The 18,093-nt window shown below is 37.4% G+C and overlaps 1 protein-coding gene across 4 annotated transcripts in view; it reads right to left on the reverse strand.

Moving 5' to 3' along the window:
• The window catches only part of LOC129744886 (EH domain-binding protein 1), a 63,262-nt gene that overhangs the window by 23,207 nt on the left and 21,962 nt on the right, over positions 1-18,093 (reverse strand). For all 4 annotated transcript variants that reach the window (XM_055737638.1, XM_055737637.1, XM_055737635.1 and 1 more), the window contains exon 2: positions 12,550-13,102. In XM_055737638.1, coding sequence (XP_055593613.1) covers positions 12,550-12,653 — 104 coding nt within the window. In that variant the 5' untranslated portion in view covers positions 12,654-13,102. The remainder of the gene's footprint in view (positions 1-12,549; positions 13,103-18,093) is intronic.

The raw sequence follows: 18,093 nt of genomic DNA on the forward strand, positions 1-18,093 counted from the left end.
ATTCCAAATTTTTCCCGGATTTCCCTTGCGTGGTTTTATGTTTTTCACGGTTTTACAATACACTGCTTACTATCTTTTAACAAGATTTATTGAACACAAATAGACATTTTATAATAGGAAGGGGGGAGGGGGAGGGGGGTTAGGAGTTTAACCCCCCATGAAGATTTTTTTCGAGTAAATTTTTCATCTTAGTAACGGGAAATTACTTAATTTTAAAAGTGGTTTAAAAATAAATGTTAACAAGCTAGTCAGAAATTTGGCTCGCTTCCGTCGGAATTTAGTCTTAAATTACTCTAAGCTTGAGACATTTCATTTTAAGACACTTTTTGACGTTCACGATTTGAAATTTTTAAGATTCACTCAACCTTTTCTATTGATGTTATGTTATGTTATGTTATGTAGATAGTCCACCATGGGTGCACGGATTCACCGCAGTTTCGCCAACGTATGCGCTGAATTGCATTCTTTAGATCATGAGTTCAGCTAATCTTCAATGCAAACCACCACATACCCGACACCATGGCTTCGTGTGAACTGTCATGTAATGAATGTGTTTTGTGTATGTGTGAGTCTTATTTGAGGAACGAGACAACCAGTTTCGCAACCGTATAAGATTCATCACATTTGCAGTGTTATGAATCTTCGACAGGTATTCCGCATTCGTGTATATACCTGGCCAGCTGGCAACTGATTGAACATTCATATTATATAGTCAATTATAAGAGAAAACACATCTTACCTGTCGGCCACTTATGGGATTCGAACCCAAAAGTTTTTCTTGCCGATACCGGGAATCGAACCCAGTACGCCTGGCATACTAAAACCAGACTCGCGCCAGCCTATCCACTAGGCCACATCGGCGCTCACTTCACTCAACCTTTTCTATTGATACTCTAAATTTGAAATACAAAAATCTTAACTCATCTTTAGAATGGGCTTTTGCTAAGAAGTGTAATTCAATAAGTTTAGAGATTTAAACCAACCATTTAAACTTCAAAATTAATTCATCATTCACTAATTTTATACATTGACAAGTCGGTAGCCATGTAACAGGCGTTTACCACGAACAGAATTTACAATTTACAGGTTTAACAAAAAAAAAATTAATTTATGTCCTCTAATTTATTACTAAAAAATTTGATTAAAAAAAATTGTATGTGTCATAGGTATATGTCGTATTTTTTTGGATAAATTACATAAGACCAAAACATTTTCATTCTTCCGACGTGCAATTAATTTAAAAGGAATTTTGACTAAATTTGGGGAATTTCAAATCTAAAATATGAAAATTTTCTATTAGCTTTTGTTATTGAAATAGCTTATAAAAATAGCTATTGAATAAATTTCCACACTCTTTTGACAGGACTTTAAATCAAAAACATAACGTTTTGAAATAAAAGTTTTAAATCAATCATAAAGTTTCCTCTAAACTTTAAGTAATATTTCAGGGTTCCTAGTGAATTTCCATTTACAAATTCCCAGTTTTTTCCCGGTTTTCCTGATTGAGATTTTATTGTTTTCCCTGTTTCAAAATGCGCGAATAAATATGTTCATTAGGTTTTTTGACCAAAAATGAAGATAATTCTGTGAAGTTGAAGGTAAATTTGTGAGCAGATTTAATTTTTTTAGTTTAATTTTGAAACGCAAAGGTTATTCAGAATATGGTTATGGTAATACGGTTAAAAAAATTCTAGTTGTTATAACCTTAACCGAAAATTGCTATTTTCTTTTCAGTCTTTCACACCACATCTGAAGGGAAAAGGTTTTATTTTTAATATTTTCATGAGATAAATCATAGTTTTGATATGATGCCATGTATATAATACTTTTAAATTTCAAGTTTGAATACTGAATTTTGAAATTTGAAACATAATCATGCGCGATGAATTCCGTATTGAATAACCGATCCATAAATCGAATTAATTTCAAGTTTGGATCCGTTATTCAAATTTCAATTTTAATTTCTGACACTTCTTTTATTTTCAGAATAAGAAAACAAGTTTTATTTCATAGCTTGGCTACTGATTGATATTGTAAAAATAGCTTTTTAGAAATTTTTTTGACCGAGTTAGGATGAATAACTGAATTCATATCTCTCTTTTAACGTTCTATAACCATTTATTTTTTCATCAAATTAATTTGATATTTTTGCCTGACTCTGCACAACAACTCCCCAAATGTGTTTGTTATATTTCAGCTATTTTTCGTTCGTTTCGTTTCAGCATAACATGTTTTTCTTTTAAAAAAAATGACCTCCTGATGCAGATTCGAACATCATCAATTCTGAATTTATACGATAATTCTAGTTATACGATTGCGCGAGCTTAAGTAAATCTTAGTTTTCGAGATGTGGATTCAATCGAAAACTTATGATTTCAGCCTATAAGTTCACATCAGAATTAAAAAATCGCAGCATATGATTTTTTTTAGCATTCCTTTCAGATAATTCTTCATTCAGGATTTTAAGGTTTATTTTTTCCAGTTATTCTTAAAGAAAGTGCACAACGGTACAAAATCTACTACCAAGACTTAACGTATTAAAACTTCACAGTTGTGAAAAGTTTAAACATTTTTTTTACATTTACTGCAGAATACAATACGTGTGAGATAAGAAATAGTTTATGATCGAGACATTTTTCTACGACGATTCTTTGTTCGACAAATGTACGAGCTGAGTTCAATTTTTTTTTATTGAAATTCGCAACTTTTCCCGGCATTTTACTACTTTATTCCAACTTTTCCCGCTCTTGCTTTACAATCCTGAAATGAGCAACTGTTGATTGTAAAGCTTCAGAGAAAAGGTTCCTCATGATGAAATGAAGGAATTTTACGATTTAATAGGTTTATATATAGGAAAAAATATGTCATAAATAATTTTCCCGGTTTTTGGTTGTTGAAATTCCCGGTTTTCCCGGTTCGCTGGCCACCCTGCATGTTGTTTTAAATTAACATGATTTTTTATTAAGTCTTTGAAAAATTCGAAAAATGATTCTAAAACTCAACTTTCAAGCTAAGTTTGAATGCACCAAACTTGGAGTTCCTTATGTTTATATTTTTTATGGATCATTCACGAAACTATCCATTTCTGGGAGACCAAAGTTGGCCTTGCTCGTGTGCGGTCGCATATTTTTCCGTGGTCGCGTTTTGCTTCGTGATTCCTTGAAAATTATTATTCGTTACCTCCATCGAGTTAAAAAAAAACCATCGAGTTATTCAATGTTATTCAAATCGACATTTTCTTACGGTTCGTCGGTCAATACTGGATTCTAACTTGCATTTTAGTAGATCTGAGAAGACAGGGACGTTCTGCAAGTGTGAAAAATAAAGGAATCTTAGTCGATTTGAATTGTAGATTTAGATTGTAGATTAACTAATGTTTCAAAAGTTACCTGATTGTGCGCTTTGTGACAGGAAGTATCTGTAATGAACTCAAATTCGAAGTTTTTTAAATTAGAGTGTAAGGCGTTAGCAGTTTAATATGTACATAGATAAACAAAAAACATAATGTTCGATTTTCCGCGAAAGTTTACGATCGGGTTTTCACGAATTGTGTTGGAAGTTTTCTTGTGGAATAAACAGATTTGCTTCGGCCTATTTTGTTCCTGGCCATCCTGAAAGTAAGTTGAAGTTTGTAAGATCCGAAACTCACTAAATAACAGTATCATGTTTAGCTAAAGAAAAAAAAAATCCAAGTTCCAGCGCCAGAGTCATTTTTTTTTTAAAGAATCGAGAAATTGTGGCTTTTGGAAGAAGTTTAAAGGAGCGGACCCGTGAATTGTTAGCTGAGTGTTCTTAGTTCTTAGTTAAATTCTTATTAAGACCTACAGGATTGTTGGATTTTTGTCCAAATGATTTATATAGTTGGGGCTGTCGACTGGACGACACTATTTGAAAAATTGGCTATGTATACTGTACCTAAACATATACCGCTCGTTGGGCGGTAGTCAACATTTGATAGATTACGATGGTTACTGTGACTAGAAAAAAAATATGAAAATTCAGCTAAGTACCTTTTTTCATATTTTATTTCTTGAAAAAAAAATTATTGAGTAGGAATTGTTACAAGGTAAGATTTGAATCATGAGTATAAGCTATTAATTGATTAAATATTTAAAATAGCTTAAAACTCTATTATTGAGGATTTGTGAGAGGGTTGGACAGGGCATCAAACGAGCCGAAAACTGATATACAATGGATTGTGGGTTCAAGCCAGCCGGAGTATCTCGGCAAATTTCGAATCATGAGTAAGTTACTAAGATACCTTTTCAGGATTCTTCTCTCTGTTTCGAATAGTTAGAAGGGAGTGAGATGAGTCAAACCTGTCCCAAGCCAGTGGTAACGGACCCCTTGGTTGTGCTGCAATTATTGTTGATGAGTTAAGAATGAACAATGTTTCAATGTGCGATCAAGACTTGGGTCGAAAGACGTACCAGCCAGTCAAACACTATGTGGTTTATCTATAGGTGGGGACAACCAAAAACTTTAGTATTAGTTCGTTGTATCCATACAGTCAGGTAAACTATTTATTTTAGAAAAATGTATTATGTGAGAAATATCGAAAAAGTAGCTATGTGCTAGCTGATTTTCATCAAAAAGCTTATTAACGTGATGGAGCATAGAATGATTGCACATCATAAATAGAAAAAAACCATTAAATATGTGATTGTGTAACTTTGTGTTAAGTTTACATTGGTGATTGTTAAAATCTCTCAGTGTAGGGCTACCTTGACACAAATTCTGACAGAAGATAGGAGAAAGATAAAGAAAGAAGTTAAACGAAAGAATAAGTAGGACAAGAATGAATAAGTAGAAAAAGAAATAAAGAATAAGTAGAAGAAGAAAAGCTTCCGGGAAAATAATTTACCACGTTCTAAGGTTTCGCTTAATTTTCTAAGTCGGTGGCTTAATCCTGAGTGCAGTTTGTCAATATCAAGTTGGAATGTAAGTGGCTAACATATTGAAAACTATTTTTTATAACTAAATCCAGCCTATAAATAAGATTCTCAGGTTCATCCTGTAATCAGGAATCCACGCGGCTTGAAAAAGGTTGAAGTTACGGTTCACTAAACCTGAAGTTAGGATTATTAATCATGTAAGTTTATTCAATTTTCCAATAATCTTCGCTTAAACTGAAGTCGATAAACTAAAGTCTGCTTCATTTAATATTGGAACAAATTCTTTTGCTCATTGTGGCGCTCCTAGTGGACGGATTTGGAAACTTTTTTCACCCACGTGTCGGGAAATTCATTACCTTTCACCATGTATTTATGTCATAACACCAAACGATAGCATTTTGTAAACAACCGCCATGGAAGCCGAACGGAGAGATCAAATTGTGCACAGTCCACAACTGCATATCCCCTGCCAAATCATGTACTTGCGGGCGAATTTATCCGCAAACACGAACTTAAATTTTGCAGGTACATCCCCTCGAGCCGTCGCCAAATAAAATTTTTGACCTGGGATTTGCCCAAAGTCCGCCTTCACGTAGGTCTCATCGTCCATCAGAATACATCCGTCGAACTTGGTCAGCACTTGGTCGTACAGCTTTCGAGCACGGATTCTGGCCACATTGTTCTGCTTCAGCGTCCGATTTGGCTGTTTGCTGGCTCGGAATGACCTTATTCCTTCCCGGAGACGAATTCGTCGCACCGTACTGTGAGCGGCCTGGAACTTATTGGCCAAATCGCGGTCTGAAAGATTGGGATTCCTCTTGACGGGCTTGATGACTTTCCCACGCAGTTTCCGGTCGACAGTTCCACTCCAACGCTTCGAATGCGGCTTCCGGGCCGTCGTCAATGTTTCCTTGTACTGATTGATAACACGCCATACGGTATTTCTGGGCATTTTAAGCTGTTTAGCTAGCTTCGATGCCGACAACGATGGATTTTCAAGAAAACTGTGCACAATTTGATCTCTCCGTTCGGCTTCCATGGCGGTTGTTTACAAAATGCTATCGTTTGGTGTTATGACATAAATACATGGTGAAAGGTAATGAATTTCCCGACACGTGGATGAAAAAAGTTTCCAAATCCGTCCACTAGGAGCGCCACAATGAGCAAAAGAATTTGTTCCAATATTAAATGAAGCAGACTTTATAGATTTCTACTTAAATTGTAAGTTCGCCACGTTATTAACTTTACAAATAACTAACATTAATAAAATGCTTTTAGTTTTGAGCTGTTTATACACCCAATCTGCTGCAAAAATTTAGTTTCGGCCACTTATCCAAACAGTCATTAATGGATTGTTTGACTAATTTTGCATGTAATGTTTATTTTTATAGGTCACTAGCTGATCCGGTGTGCTTTGCTACACCCCCAAAAATTATTGAAATTTGTGTTTCCTTGTTATTTAAATTTTCTTTTATTTGCAAAAAAAAATTCTATTTCTGAATCATTCAAATGTTTTTCCAAAATAAAATTGCAAACTTTTTTTTATATTTAAATCTATTTTTTTTTTAATCCGTGTTCGAATCTTTTTTAAGACTGTGGGTTTCTTTGCTTCAAAGGTTTATAACTTATGCCAACATATTTTTCATATATGGAATCTTCATTGTCCCGTCACGGGACACCTTTTTGACCTATTCGTTCTCGAATCAATATACAAATTGTGAGAGTGACCCCCTCCCCCATTCCTTTATCATTAATGGAAGGAAAGGGGGGTCTTGTAACATCAGAACGTACCCTTTCATGACACTACCTTCATGAGTTGTTCATTTGCTTCATTAGTTGTCGAGTTATGCTATAAAATTTGTATCGGAGTCCCACATCCTATCTATCTTCTACCTGGAAGGAGGGGATCAAAGTCAAACATTTCGTGTATATAAATACACTCCCATGCCAAATTCTGTTCCATTTAATCGATTGTATGATTGGTTCCATGTCAAATTTGGTTTTATTTGTTAGATAAGTTCTTGGTTTGTGAAAAACAATCGAATGTAAGCTCCCGTCTTCCCTAGCTGTATCTCCAATTGAAGGAAAAAGAAGTCTCAAATTAGCAAATAACCATTTTACGTATACAAACGCTTTCCCATTCCAAAATTGTTTCCATTAGCTCTATTAGTTCTCGAGTTAGCCTCCATCTCCTTCCTACCACCTCAATGGAAGAAGGCAGTAGTACCAACTATTCAAAGAAATATACCTTGAACCTAAATACTCTCCCAAGTCAAATTTCGTTCCATCTGCTGGGTAAGTTCCCAAGATGTAAGAAATTGTATGGGAGCACTCTCCTCCCTTAAGTTTTCCCTACTAAAAGAACGAAGGGTTCTCAAAATATCATAGAAACATTTTTCGTAATCAAATACCTTCCCACGCCAAATATGATTCCATTCGCTTGATTATATGCCCAGTAATACTGAAAATAGGAAAGAACCCCCCTCCCCACTTTCTATCTTCTCACTGGAAGGAGGAAGGGGTACCAAATATTCATAGAACTATTTATCGTACCCAAATACCTTTCCAAGCCAAATTTTGTGCCATTTGCTTGAAAAGTTTTTAAGTTATGCAGTGACAAAGAGGTTAAACCCCCACCCCCTTTTTCTGTATCTTCACTGGATGAAAGAAGGGGTCTGAAATAATCATAGAATCATTTCTCGTATTCCACTACCCTCCCATGCCAAATTTGGTTCCATTAGCTTTATTAATTTTCCAGTTATGTTAAAAATTATAAGGTTGGGAGCCTCCCTCCTTCGTATCTTACCAGTGGAAAGAGGGAGGGGTACCAAACCATCATAGAAACATTCCTCGTACCAAAATACACTCCCATGCCAAATTTGGATCCATTTGCATGATCAAATCTCGAGTTATGAAGACTTATCACTATTATTTATATGACCCCCTCCCCCCTTCCACGAAGAGGGAGGGGTCCCAAACTATTATAGGAACCTTCCCCGGCCTCTAATGCACCTATCTACCAAGTTTCACGCAAATCGGTTCAGTAGTTTCCGAGTCTATAGGGAACAGACAGACAGACAGACAGACAGAAATTCATTTTTATATATATAGATTTTACACAGAATAATACAGATTTTTGGAAATATTGGCTCAAAATGAAAAGTGCCTTGCCCTTCAAATATAGCTCTCTTTGACTGGTTAGTTATATCGTACATATTGTAGAGAATAAACAAATACAGGAAACCTATTTTGACTCGCTATAATAATCGTCAGCATTCTTATGAGGAACGAAATTTCAACAATAGAGGAGCGTGCCGCGTACGGTGGACTCGAGAAACCGCTGAAGCTCATATAATTGGTTTAAGGTTAAAAATTACCTAAACAAAAGGTGTGATTGACCATTTTTGAATTTTCTTTCGATTTGAGTAAAAAAAATCTGTCCAGTTGATTTTGAATTACAAATATTTTAATTTGTATTCGAACTTATTGAACACCCTCTAGGTTAAGGTTGCCAGATTGCCTGGATATTTAATACAAAATTTGGGAACAGTCCGGCCCCGCCCGGTTGCCCGGATGTCGTTGAAAAATGCCCGGATTTTTCCCGCATTTTTCCCCTTTATTTGACAAATCAAACGCAAAAAATTGAATTGTGTTGGAAATTTTTTTAATTTATTTTATACCAAAATAAAACTTCTTGAGCAGATTTTTCAAAAATAATCATGAAAGGGTTTTTTGAAGCCTAAAATACGATTTAAAATTTGTTTTCGAATTTTGATGAAAAAAATTTTTTTTTCAATTTTTTTATCTTGATTTTTGTTGAGAAATTTCTAAGTTTTGACAAAATTTGCCCGCATTTTGCCTGGATTTCTAGTTGTCGATTTAGAAATTAAATGCCCGGATTTTGCCATTTTTTTGTTGAAAATTGCCCGGATTGTCCGGCCTGGATACGAGCTGAAAAAATCTCGCATCCTTACTCTAGATTGTCTTGACGAGAAATTGTGAGATGTATTTGATGGAATTAGAATTTTTTTTTAAGTTTTACTCTGTATCCTGTTTAACATTTCGATCCTAAAGTTTGATCCTGGCTGTCGATCCGAGGATTCAAATCCGCCTGGAATGGTTCTTAGCTGACTTGTTTTCCGTAGTGTAGTTTGTCAGTATTATTTATTTAAGATTAATAGATCGATTATTATTTTACAAATTTTGGAATTCTATTTTTATATTCTTTGAGTGAAGAATAGGAAAACAAAGAAATACTGAGAACCGTTGCTGCCGGTGTCAAGCCCGGAAGAAGGATGAGACAATTTTTTTTTTGTTTTCATTTTCCTTTTTAATTTTTTTTTATTTATCTATTTTTATTTTTTTTCTTTCATTTTTATTTATTCATATATTTTTGTTATTGTTTTCTTTCTCTTTCAATTTAGTTTTTTTGTCATTAGTTTTTTTTCATTATTTTTTCTTTTTAAAATTTGATTCTTATTTTTTTTTAAATTTTTATCATTCATTTACTATGTTATAAGTGTTTTTCTTTGTTTGTTTTGTTTATTGATTCATTTTTGAATTTATCTTTATTGTTATTTAGTAAGTTTCGTGTCTTATAAATTTGTTCTGTGTTTGTTCTTTTTTATTTCTTTTTTTTTCTGATCATTCGGAGGTTGGGTTCTTTTTTTTCAGATATATTCAAACAGTTGGAAAGGAGTGGGTTAACACATTTAAATACCATTCTCCTCCCCAATGCTCCAGTGGATGTGTATTTGCGGTTTATGAATTACGAGGGATTATTCTTAAATCTAGCTTTTTTCAATCACTGGGGGCTAATTTGATGGAAATGATATTTCGTGTTTTTATGTTTGTGAAACATATCTGTCTCCTGTGTTGTTTTTATAGTGTTTTAGTTCAAGTTCAAAACAAACAGTCTTAATCATTTTAAAATCTTATTCAAACGTAGGCAACTGTGTGAGGCGGGTAGGGTAGGGCGATGCTCAAACGATAAAATAGGCTCTTGTATCCATATTTTGATGAATTTGCATGATTCTGAGATGTGTGATTCTGTGATAGGAATAATGTAGATTACTTCTCCTATTCATTCGAGCTATTAGTTTGAACTGGGCTTCTTTTTATATATTAAAAGATTATATGAACTAAAATCCTTTTTTTTCTTTCTTTTTTTTTCTCTTTTCTTTTATTTTCCATGTATGCATGCATTACCGCCACTACCGCCAAATCAATTGGTTAAACGATGAACCGGAACGTCGAGTTTGAAATAACTCGAGTAAACTTTAAGCCATCACCTAACATCAAAGGACCCCTAAGATGGTTTCGCAACATATGGCTCTCATCCCAAGGATTTTATCAACAGCTGAACATAGAGTTCTATAACATGGTGAGAGCGTTCCATTTTATTTTTTTAAATTGCATATAAATTTGTAGTTAGATTCGTTGGGATTAAGTAAGCGACCTGTCTCAAATCGCCAACGTATTTCCTCCAACTGGTATCATGAGGGGTTAGCTCACTGTTTTGTTCTGCTTTAAGTTCATATTCATCCGAAGTGGACTTAAGGAAGTGCAAGATGGTATAGCCAACGTCTCAAGATCGCTTTCTATTCTAAGCTGCCTACTCTAAACTTTTATTTCCCTGACCCCTCTACCCACATTTCATTTTCAGCGTCAGCTTCTCACAGCTATTTAAACGTGTAACACGGAGTTAGCTCAGTGGGTGGGAATTTGGGAAAGGTAAACAAATGGGAACTCAGGGTCGTTATGATGATGCAACGCGACACTTCCTTTCCGCGGAACTCGCAGCAGGGTGATCCAATCAGAATCGAGTCGACCAGGGGCGTACACGGGTGATTACCTCTCATGCTAGCAACCAGTCCAAATTTTTAAATGATATTAACCGAGGCGAACCAAGCATGACCATTCATGAAAGTGAATATTTAAAGCGATCAATAGAAAAATGGATAATAAACAGGTGTAAATCAACTAAATATTTCTAACAAAATTACTAAAGCCGTAGATTGAAATTTACATAATTTTTGGGGTTTATTGCTAACAAATTTTGGGTGTGTTGACGTCACAATTTCGGTTTAGCATACTTGCGGTTAGTTTTCTGTGCACTTAGCTGCAGTTGCTGGAGCAGCAGAACCGACGAAAGATGTTATTTACAGGAACCAGGAAGAACCGACGGATGTCCATCGGATGATGTTGCTGTTGTTGTTGTTGTTGTGATCGACGAATGCAGAGTCCTCAACAGGCTTCTTTCCGGCGTCCCGGAAGAGCCTGGAACTTGTCGTTGGTAATTCCGGCCTTGTGTCAAGCACCGGGAGGACTTCGTCGGTAACCTTGAAGTGGCGAGCAAGGTTAGGATGTTGGTCTCTTTCTGTCTGCTTCTGGATTGGCTTTTTGGTGCCGCTGTGTGTTTCAACTGTACGATGTAGCTGGCGAATAGGCATAGAAACAAGAAAAGGCCCTCTTGGACCTGCCAAGTAGGGTTATAAAACCTGCGACTAATAACATCGTCCACGTGGTTCACAAATTGTTTTGTTTTTGTTTTACAATCATTTACCTTTTCCATTAAACGTGTTTTTGTTCGACATAATGTTCATAATATGTTGTTCTTTTAACGATCTTTAAGCTATAACAAATTTACATTAAGATTTTAACATGTGATTTTTCGTCTTTATCGTTCCGTGTTAATTTTACTAACCGTACTATTTTCCGCATTTTTTTAACATTTACACCGTACTAATTATCGTGCTTTTAATACGTTTTTGTTTTTGTACTCTAGAATAAGTAGAAATAAATTAACCAATTTACACCACAAACTTTAACAAATTTTACATTATTTTTAACACAAGACGCGCACTTCTTTACTCTAACGAGATCACAGACAGAAAGGACATGCTTAGCGGTGCCGATATTCGCGAGACCTCAAGTTTTGGCCGACGCCCATACTTCCTGCAAAATTACATGGTGCGTCGTTCTCTGGGTGCCCACACTTCCCCGCGACGACCCTGGTTGAGCACGACGCCTATGGATCACTCTGAGAAAGAGAGTGCCTGTGCGGAATGACAGTTGGGTTGGTTGAAGTTAGCCGTTATTTCGGGTGACATTTGTTGTTTTTTCGTAAAGGACAGGGATGATTCGATTTTGTGGCGGAGCCACACAAAAATATGTAACAGACGGTTACAAACGCCAAAAAAAAAAGTTTGATCCTGGCTGTCGATCCGAGGATTCAAATGAATTCGGATCCTGATTTTTTTTTTTTAATTGCGCAAATTTATAATTCAGCCAAGAATTAAAAGTAGACGTCAAAATCCCATTTCAGAATGAAATACAGAATAAACCCTGGTCAAGTGCACCGGTCATTCCCAAATAACTGCAAGATCCAGGTCTGTTTATGAAATTATCGTTGTATATTCATAAAGGAGAACAGAGCGGTCCAATTTTCTGACCGTGTTGTACTGCATCTGTAGACAGACACCCTCGCCTTCCCGCTAGAATCGAAAAATTATGATGGCCGGCCAGTTTTATTTTAATCTTAACTAAATGCAGCCAATAATAACTACCGAAAAGGCCCGGCAAAGTGCAATACGGGGTTACTGGATGCTATAAAAAAAACAGTAGATTGAAGTAAGAAGGAAAAGAAACTCACCATTTGGCCGTGGTTTCCATCCGGAGCTCGTGGTAGGACACGGTGAAGGAAAATTTGGCGGCCCGCTTGTTGACGCGTTGAAGCCGCTTCCAAACGCTGCCCATGTTGATGATGATCCTGGTCTCTTGTTGTTGATGTTGATGTGATGTTGCAGGTTCGTTTCTGTATAGTTATACAGAAGTACAACTATCCTTCTTCTTACTTTCGGTACCTACAGATACTGTTTTGTTAGCAGGGCTAGGCTGTTGTTATTTTAGAGCTCCAGTAACAGAGCGCGATGCTGTTTGGGTTATGCTGAAGATTTTTTTCCCGCCCTCAATCGATGAGGTTGTTTATTTTAGTCGCACTTCCTTTTTCTCCGATAGCTTCCTCCCGCTATGGGTTGCTTCTTCGTTTTTTTTCACTCGCACTTTACCCGATTACTATCGACTTCCACTCACAGTTACACAAAAATTCTAATTCAATTGAACACATTTTTTCTTCTCTATTCATAATCTCATGGGAATGAAATCCCTCATCGAGAGGAGCACTGAAGAGATGTTTATTGCTTGTCCTGATTGAAGATACCGGAACAAATTTGTATGGTTAATGGTTTTTAACAATTAAAAAACATATTCCTACACTTTAATTACATTCTTCAATAAAAGGCTTTTAACATTGTATTTTATCAGATCACATGCTAAACATACTGTACAATAATTTTACGATTATTTTCATATTTAAAATTAAACACCAGGTCTAAACTGTTTCCAAGGCTGCTGGTAATTTGGATGTTAACAAAAAACTTCTGTACCTTATAGAAATTTTTTGTTAACATCCAAATTACAAGCAGCTTTGGAAACTTTTCTCTATTACAAAAAAAAGTATTTCTTTTTCTAGAAATTGTTTTTTACGCCCAAACAAACAATCTGACATAGACAAATTAAATTTTTTTTAAAATTATTCACTAAAATACCGCAACGTTTGATTACACAAGTGTACAAAATAAAAAGCATAAGGCTAACTTCATTTAGAAATGGGACAGTTACGAATTCGTTTGATCGAAATACTTTCTATGGAGGAAATAAAGATTATTTTATGATAATTCATGAAAAAATTTATTTGAAACCTTTTATATGAGTTATAGCTATTAGACTGAGTCTAATTGGGGCCATTTTTGAATTTCTCAAACCCTGGGGTCTCGAAAGCTTTGTTGTGGATCAAAACTCGTTCATGATTTTTTGCAGAATTTTTAAGTATCGTTTATATGAGTAAATTTGATCTCTTGGTTTGTATGGGAAAATTTAATAATCAACATCATTTTTGTTTCTTCTTTAGAACCGATCCTGCTTGCGGTTTTTGTGCCAATTAATAAAATCTTCAAAGGAAATTTTCCGCTGATAAACTTTATTGAAAACCATAGCTTCGTATCTTATTAGGCAAAAAAAGGTTATTAGCTGTTCAACAGGGGCCTTTTTTTACATTTAAAAACAAAAAATTTAATTGACATCACTGGTGGTGCCTCGCGAAATATTGCAGGAAAAGTAGTCATGTAATACCTTGCTATGGCACCCAGCAGTGATGTCAATTCAATTTATTGTTCTTCAATGCCAAGAGACATACCCCTGTTGAACAGTTAATAATTTTTTTTTTGCCTAATAAGATACGAAGTTACGGTCGTCGACAAAGTTGCTTGGCGGAAATTTTCTTTTAAAAAATTTATAAATTGGCACTTAAACCAAAAGCAGGATCAGTTCTACAGAAGAAACAAAAAAGATGTTGGTTTTTCAGTACACAATATTTAATTATATCTTATATTAAATATTTTTTTCGATTTCAGTACAAATGTGCTAGTAAATGTGAATGATTGCTTCTGATGGGGCCGTTCAGATACCACGTGGACAGAAAAATGAGATTTTTGACCCCCTCTCCCCCCTCCGTGGACAAGCGTGGACATTTGGCAAACCCCTACCCCCCTCCCCGGATGTCCACGTGGACATATCTGAATTTTTTTTTTCTAAATCTAATTTGTCAGTTAGAAAACAATATTTATTAACTTTAAATTTTCTAAATTATTATTAAAAATGAACGCATACAAAATCTCAATGAAACTTGAAGAGATTCCTTTTTCCAAACTTTAGGCTTTTCTTTCGAAGATATTATGGCTGGCATTTTACAAATGCTGAGAATCCACAAAAAGTGTACTATGTATGCCGTGACCGGGATTCAATTTCATGCCCGCTGGCTTAGAAGACTTGAAGGCTATCTTCTACCCCACGGGCTGCGGGGGGTCATATTTATGCTTTCAAGTGGCTACTAATGGTTTACTGGAAAGCTTTGAAATTTTAAGATTTTGATTTAAACATCTTTTTTTTCTCAGAATTTTTTATTCAACTTGGTTTATTCATCCCGAATTTAAACATCTTAATATTTATTCACCTTTAGAAAATATTTTGGAAATAAGTATGTCCACGTGGACATGACCTAAACCCCTACCCCCCTCTCCGTGGACAAGCGTGGACATTTCGATAACCCCCTCCCCCCCCTAAGTTGTCCACGTGGTATGTGGACAGCCCCTTAACTATACCATGACCACACATGAGGTATCGTTTCCAAGCAAGCTGAGATGTAAGCGATGGCAGAGAAGCTGGAATACCGGGTCGAAGGACACATTCAACAGGGCATAACTTTTTTACAATTGGGTAAAAATCAACCAAATTTTGCAAACTTTCTCATTGATGTGTATTGTTTACATGATGTCAAACTCGAAGTCGTGTTTTTCGATTCTACGAAAATGGAGGTAAACCAACGCAAGTTGAGAAAACAAATTCTTTCCAAACCTGGAATTTTCTGACCTGTCGCACTGGCAGTTGGGAAAAATATTAAACATTCACCATTCAACCGTCTCCAGTGTGTTGGAGCGGTTCCATGGGAAATTGACTTTGAACAACGGCAAAGGAGCTGGAAGAAAAACCCAACCCCAATTCATCAAAGGTTTGAATTTCTAGCACTGCGAGCAAAAATCAACGATTCGAATACATGCATCGTCACTGTCTATAACCCAAATGCCAACAATCAACTTTTCCCGCAGCAGTTTGAAAACCTTATGCTCGATCATTTAGAGTATAACCACAGAGAACAGACGTACAAGCTCGAACAAAAAATCTTCCAAAAAGTGTGTAAAATTTCAAATGCTGACATTAAAAAAATACGTTAGAAATTGACTTGAAATAGTGCCATCTATTGCGTCGTTCAAAAGTTACAAATCAAATTTTCAAGTGGCCAGTTTTCGAAAAGGCCCAGCCAACAAACAAAAAAATTGTTATAAAAACTATCGTTGGAAATTTTACACAAGTTTCATGGGCTAGCTTGTATGTCTGTTCTCTGTGGTATAACTTTGATCGAACTTCATTCTTGGTGTCACAACCTACGGAGTGAATCACCTTCCGTAGCATACACCTTGCTTCTGGCCGTTAGATAAGTTTACTTACTTACTTAATGATCCCGCGCCGATCCTCCGGTGCATAGGGCCGTGGTAAAAGACCTCCACTGTTGACGATCCGGAGCCAGCGTCTTCACTTGGTCCCAGTCAAGATTCTCGTCGACAGTTCGGATTTCAGCGGCTAGGCTTCGCCGCCACGAGTTTCTGGGTCTGCCTCTTCTTCGATGACCTTCTGGATTCCAATCTAGCGCCTCTCTGCAAATCTCGTTTTCATCTCTTCGCAGCGTGTGCCCAATCCATCTCCACTTACGTTCCCGAATCTCGATTTCTAGCGCCTTTTGATGACACCGGCGATGTAGTTCCTCATTCGAGATCCAGTTGCCAGGCCACCAAGCGCGGATGATATTCCGCAGGCAGCGGTTTACAAATACTTGCAGTTTTCGCGTCGTCACCGCATATGTGCACCAAGTTTCGCATCCGTACAGCAATACGGATTTGACGTTTGAGTTGAAGATTCGGATTTTCGTTCGTAGAGAGATCTGGCGTGACCGCCAGATGTTTCGGAGACTCGCAAACGCAAATCGGGCCTTTCTGATCCGGGTTTCGATGTCTTTCCTGGTACCACCATCAGGCGTTATCTGGCTACCAAGATACTGGAAGCACTCCACTTTCTCAACTTGTTGCCCAGCTACCATGAAACTGGAGGGATTTCCTGTGTCGATCTCCATCGACTTGGTCTTTCCGACATTGACTTTGAGACCTGCTGCCTTGGAACTTTCGGTGAGGTCGTCGAGATTGCTCTGCATGTCCGGTTGTGTTTGGGCGAGCAAAACAATATCGTCAGCCAGGTCAAGGTCGTTCAGTTGCTCCATTGTTGAAGGATTCCACGGCAATCCTCGGTTCGGTGCACAGTCAATCGATCCAATCAGAATCTCATCCATTACGATTAGAAAAAGTAGCGGTGATAGAATACATCCTTGTCTCACTCCAGCAGTTACCGGGATTGGTTCGGACAAGACACCGTCGTGCAAGACCTTGCACGAAAATGCCTCATACTGTGCTTCGATGAGATGGACTAGTTTCTCTGGGACCCCTCGTCGCCTTAGAGCCGCCCAGATGTTTTCATGGTTAAGTCGGTCGAATGCTTTTTCGAAATCAACGAACACCAGCAGAAGAGAGTCCTGGAATTCGTTGATTTGTTCCAGTATGATTCGTAGTGTTGTGATGTGATCGTCCGGATCGGAATTCAGCTTGTTGCCGTCGGAGTGTAGCGTCGATTTTCTCCTGGATCCTGTTCAGGATCACCTTGCAGAGTACTTTGAGGGTTGTACAGATCAACGTTATGCCTCGCCAGTTACCACACTCTGTCAGATCTCCTTTCTTCGGGACCTTAACGAGGATACCCTGCATCCAGTCGGCCGGGAATGTTGCAGTATCCCAAATGTCAGCGAAAAGACGGTGCAACATTTGTGCTGATAGAGCAGGGTCGGCTTTCAGCATTTCAGCAGGGATGTAATCGATCCCAGGTGCTTTGTTGGATTTCATGTTTTTGATTGCCGCTTCTATTTCAGCCAGCGAGGGCGCTTCCGAGTTGACGCCATTTATGCGACTTACTGTTGGCGCTTCGAGCTGCGGGTTCTGTTGGCCATCGCTATTCGTGACTCGGAAGAGTTGTTCGAAGTGCTCAGTCCATCGTTTGAGCTGATCTGTTCGATCGGTCAATAACTGACCTGCTCGGTTTTTCAGCGGCATTCTTGCATTAGTCCTTGCACCACTGAGGCGGCTAGAAATGTCATAAAGTAATCGGATATCTCCATTGGCGGCGGCTCTTTCTCCCTCTTCGGCTAGGGAGTTTGTCCAGGCTCTCTTGTCTCGTCTACAAGCTCGTTTAACTGCCTTTTCCAGCTCCGCATATCGTAGGCGGGCGGCTGCTCTGGCTGACCCCGTACATGCCTGCTCAATTCCGACTTTCGCCTTTCTCCGATCATCGACCATCCTCCAAGTTTCATCCGACATCCATTCGCTCCTTCTTCCACAAACTTTACCGAGAGTACCATGGCTCGTCGTGATAAAGGCATTCTTGATTCCACACCACTGTTCTTCGACTGTTCCGTCTGTCGGCA

Source organism: Uranotaenia lowii, chromosome 2 (assembly GCF_029784155.1).
Source record: "Uranotaenia lowii strain MFRU-FL chromosome 2, ASM2978415v1, whole genome shotgun sequence".
Lineage (NCBI taxonomy): Eukaryota > Metazoa > Arthropoda > Insecta > Diptera > Culicidae > Uranotaenia > Uranotaenia lowii.